Source organism: Salvia miltiorrhiza, chromosome 6 (assembly GCF_028751815.1).
Source record: "Salvia miltiorrhiza cultivar Shanhuang (shh) chromosome 6, IMPLAD_Smil_shh, whole genome shotgun sequence".
Taxonomy (NCBI): domain Eukaryota; kingdom Viridiplantae; phylum Streptophyta; class Magnoliopsida; order Lamiales; family Lamiaceae; genus Salvia; species Salvia miltiorrhiza.
In genome coordinates, this window is record NC_080392.1 from 36,200,699 (window position 1) to 36,205,663 (window position 4,965).

The following is a 4,965-nucleotide window of genomic DNA, read 5'->3' on the forward strand; positions in this document are numbered from 1 at the left end:
ATATATAATTTATATTTTCAAGCAATATTAATTATATTTTTTTAATATGTATAAAACAGTAAAATGAACTATGAAAGTGTGTCGGGAACTAACATATAAGATCCAAATAGGCCGCAAATGGGTCAGGACTAAATATAACTACAAACAAAAGAAAATTGGTGCTTTTACTAATTTTAGAACCTGACTTTGGATTCATATACGATAGTCTCATTAATGTGAAATAATTTTACACTCCTTCAATAAATCGGTTTCTTTTCTCCATTTATTCTTAAAATAACTCGCAACCACACTGCATATCATTTGACACTATAATTATTCTGATTTTTCGCACAATTATTAATTAACCTCAGAATTAAAACTGAGGTGAACACATAACTTAACAACTCACATACTAATCAATATAGTTGAATGTTTACGTCACACTTCAACAAATAACTTGTTATTTCAATTAATCATAATTGCATTAATTCGTCGAAAAAATAATTGAAAATTCGTTCCTCTAAACATAGACTTTTTAATTCATGTAAAAAACAAAATTAAGTGAATACTCGTGTATGAGAAACCCGCTTTTTTAAAGTTGGGGTTACGTCATTTTTTTGGGGCCGACCTAATCCAAATTCTCCCTTCCGTCGTCGCTCTCTGGCCGGACTGGGACATCAAACATCACCGGAGCAAGAGAAAAAAAATAAAATCGAGCCACTCAATCAGAGTCGGTTTTCTTATTTTTCTTTTGAAAAAGATGATCGATAATAATTCTCCTTTTCCTCTAGTAATGACTCGAACCTCCAACCTAATAGTTGGAGGAAAAACATTTTACCAATTAAGCTGCGCTTTGTTATCAATCAGACTAGGGTTCTTCTCCCTAGTAACATTTCATCTCGTATTTCACTATATAACATCCATCTTGTTCACACATAACGCGTGATGCAATAAAACACGAGATCGAGCTATTACAAAGCCTTTTAAGATTGCAAGAAACAAGAAAAACGACTACTAAATCATTTAAGAGGGGAGCTAGTTCTTCCTTCTCGTTGTAATAGACGAATTTTTTATAGATTGGAACTGCTACTACGACGCAAGTGCACGGATAATAAATACGTATAAAAAGGCAAGTAGAAGAATCCTAATGAAAATCAGTCTGCAAAAACTTAGGTAAAAATTAGTTTTATGTTACTGAAATCCTACTTTCCTCATCCCATTTGCTCTTTGGTATTTCCCCAGAATCCGAAATAATTACCTTCTTCCTCGGCTTCCCGCTGTAGGTCCCCGCGCTGCCCTCAATGGCATACACCGTGTCCATCCCATCGATGACCTTCCCAAAAACAACGTGCTCGCCATCCAACCTGCACAAAATTTCCAAAGAAAATGCAAACACTTTTCATACCATAGTTAAAAGATCGTAAGCACGAGACCGGTCTGCGTATATTTGCGCCCTACCAGTAGGCCTTGACCGTTGTGATGAAAAACTGCGACCCGTTGGAGTCGGGCCCCGAGTTCACCATGGCCACGACACCTGCAGAAAAAACCAGATCGAGATATGAATGATACGATGTCGAGTCGTTTGCACTACTCCGTTGGAGATGGCATTGTTACTAAGAGATTGTCGTAAGACCTGCGTGTGAATGCTTCAGCTTGAAATTCTCATCACGGAACGTGCCACCGTATATAGATTGATTCCCCTTTCCATCTCCGGATACGATGTCTCCACCTTGGATCATGAACCCCGGTATGATACGGTGGAATGGAGTTCCTTTGTAGTGCAGAACTTTACCGTTTTTAGCTTTTCCGATCTCCCCTGATTCAAGAAAAAGAAACGGTGTTTGTGAAGGAGATCGAGAGGGGGGTGGGGAGTATAATCGGCTCCTCGTTATCAAAAGAAACGAGAAATCTTCTTATTACCTGTACACAGTGACCTGAAATTCTCTGCATTGAAAAATGAACTGGTCAGAATAATGGTGGAGCCGAAAAAAGCAAAGCAATCAGATAAACATGTAGAAATTCACGAAGTAAAAAGGTGATTCCGTTACCTACAGTCTTCGGCACGACATCACTGTATAAGCCAATGGTAATTCTCCCTGTGGATATTGAGGAGTGAAATATGAAATTAGAATAGATGAAATTGACGAACCTCGGGATTTGACTACTCGACTAAGGAATGCGTATGCTATATAATATGGAGTTTGAGACGAAGACTTGTAACAAATTAACAATCCCGTGATTTCTGTGTAAAATATTTGAATAACGGAAGGATCCTATACGTGCTTCGAAAATTCTTCTCCTAAATAGTAACTGCCATTAAAAGAGTTACAATCCCACATAGTCGACTTATGACTTGATTTTGGAAAGCAAATTTGGGACTTAAAGTAATAAGGAACATACCTATGCGCTGCTTATCTATGTCGACATCCAAAAACACTCTATGGGTGATTTCATACAACTCTTCCACCTCTTCAGCCCCCTGGAACGAGAATATGTCGAAGAAGTTAAGAAACACTATCAACGAGGTTAAAATTCAGGAATCATGAACCGAAATCTATGAACTTCTACATGAAAAACAAAATGTACTAAGCTCGTGCACCAGCAAGGTGATAAGTAAATAGAATACCGGATAACTCTCTATCATCGGGCTTTTTACAGGATAATTCAGCATTTCTTGCATGCAACAAAAAATACATCGACAACAAGTGTTCAGCATTGAACATAGCAAGACAATATGCAACCCATAGTAACCTAAGTGAAACTTCTAGCAACAATTATTCCTAATAAGTTATCGGTGAACCCAAACTAATCATCACTAAAACAACACTTACAACATTCTTTATCAAGAATCTGAAATTATCATCTTCAAGGTACTGATAGAGTCACCCTTAAACATCGATCCATCTCTTAGAAGTCTTAACGATTCAGTTAAAGGAGCAACGAGACAAAGCAAAACATACCACCACAAACTATCATGAAAACACTAACACTATTCTTTGTCAAGATTTTGAGATAATCGTCTTCAAGGTACAACAACACGAGGCATACATCATTCTCAAAGGAATCACCCTAAAACATCGATCAATCTCATAGAACTCTAAGCAGTTCAGTTAAAGGTGCAATGACACAACGCATAACATATCAACACAAACTACAATGAAAAAAAAAAAAAACACTATATTTTTATCAAGATTTAGGAACAATCAATCCTCTTCAACCCACAACAATACGAGAGTCGCCCCACCGGATATTATTAGCCCAGTCGCCCTTAAACATCAATCCATCTCTATTCTCTCAGACTTCTAATTCAGCACCAAAAGCAATGAGACAATGCACATTATATCAACCCAGATCAATACAAATACTACTTAAAAACTATCTGAATATTACTTGAACAAAATAAATTTAATCAAACATTTTTCCTCAGTTATAATACACATAACCAAACTTCAGCCAACAAAGGTAAAACCTTTATCATCTAATCAATGCATCAAGAATCAAAATTTCCCAAAACCAATCCAAGAATTACACATAAAAAAGAACACCCACATCAAATAGATCGAAGAAATCCCAGGAAGCAAGAATCATGAAAACACCAAATAAACAAGTAAATTTTTTTTCACTAATTGAATAAAACCTTCACCTCTTTAGAGAAGGAATAAGCGAGAAATATCAGAACTAACGCCGCCAAGAAAATCAAGACACTCTTGGGCTGAACCAAAGCTGAGATCCCTCGCCCCATCTCTTAATCAGATCATCTTTCAACAAGATTTTCCATCATCAACGCTTACAGATTTGGGACTTTTTTCTTCAAACTGCACGAACACGGCAATAGAGTGCCAGCTGGAGCTCAAGGTGGTGTTGCTCTGCGATCGAGGGGGGAAATTGGTGAAGATTGATAATTGATATGTAAATTATTCTTGAGTGTTGGTGTTCAAGCCCTTTTAGTCAATTGGAATTAGATTAGTTCTTTTAGAGCACTTTCACGTAAATCCCAAAATTATGCTCCTATATTCCTTTATAAAGCTTTCTTAATTAATTTTAGGATCTCAATTTTATAAATGCATACATCATATCTCTTATTTTCTATATAAAAAATAATAATTATGTGTGGGTCCTACTAATTATAAGCTTAAAATAAATTTAGGATGAGTGTAAATTTAAGATTGCATTTAGGTAGGTGTAAAATTTTTTGTGGGCCCATCTAATTTAGGGGATCTGTTGGATGCATTTTTTTTATCTCATTTTTAATTATTTTAGCCTAAATTTAGAATTAGTGATGCATTAGTAAAATTTTGGAATAGCCAAAATGAGTCATAAAACACAAATTATGGCCACTCATTGAAAAAATATAAATTTTAGCCATTTTTATAGCTTTGGGACGTTTTTGCCCTTAATTGGGCGGATTGGGTAGGGTCAGGAGCGCGGGTCGCATGCCGGGTAGGATCAGGCACGCGGGTCGGGTTAGACACTTATGGCACTATTAGTGCCATAAGTGCCAACGAATTTTTTTTTTACTCCCCCTGCCCTGTCTACCCCCCAGACCCCCGACCCCACCCACCCCCAAGCCAAAAATAAAAAAAAATTTACTCCCCCTAGATAAAAATAAATCAAATTTTACTTTTGTTATTTTATTTTATGGCACTAATAGTGTCATAAGTGCCAACGAAAATCCAAAATAAAATAAAGTAAAATGGTCTTTTTAGCACTTATGGCACTATTAGTGCCAAACATGCAGAACAAATATAGAAACAACAACATCATCTAAACCCTAAATGGAACATTTAAACCCTAAATGGATAATCTAAACCTTAAATGGAATATCTAAACCCTAGGGGAAGTGTTTAAAAAGTTCCTTTTGGCTTGGGGGTGGGTGGGGTCGGGGGTTTGGGGGGTAGACATGGCAGGGGGAGTAAAAAAAAATTTTGTTGGCACTTATGGCACTAATAGTGCCATAAGTGCCTAAACCGACCCGCGTGCCTGATC

At 36.8% G+C, this 4,965-nt stretch overlaps 1 protein-coding gene across 1 annotated transcript; it reads right to left on the minus strand.

Annotated features, from left to right (window-relative positions):
* Nucleotides 1-831: 831 nt before the first annotated feature.
* On the minus strand, nt 832-3,970 carry LOC130989321 (peptidyl-prolyl cis-trans isomerase CYP21-1-like). Its single transcript, XM_057913284.1, has 7 exons — nt 3,623-3,970; nt 2,380-2,458; nt 2,028-2,075; nt 1,900-1,923; nt 1,613-1,795; nt 1,438-1,513; nt 832-1,343 (listed from the first exon to the last, which is right to left on the minus strand). Exons 1-7 carry the CDS (start codon nt 3,719-3,721, stop codon nt 1,166-1,168), a joined length of 687 nt encoding a protein of 228 aa, XP_057769267.1. The 5' UTR covers nt 3,722-3,970; the 3' UTR covers nt 832-1,165.
* Nucleotides 3,971-4,965: the final 995 nt, after the last annotated feature.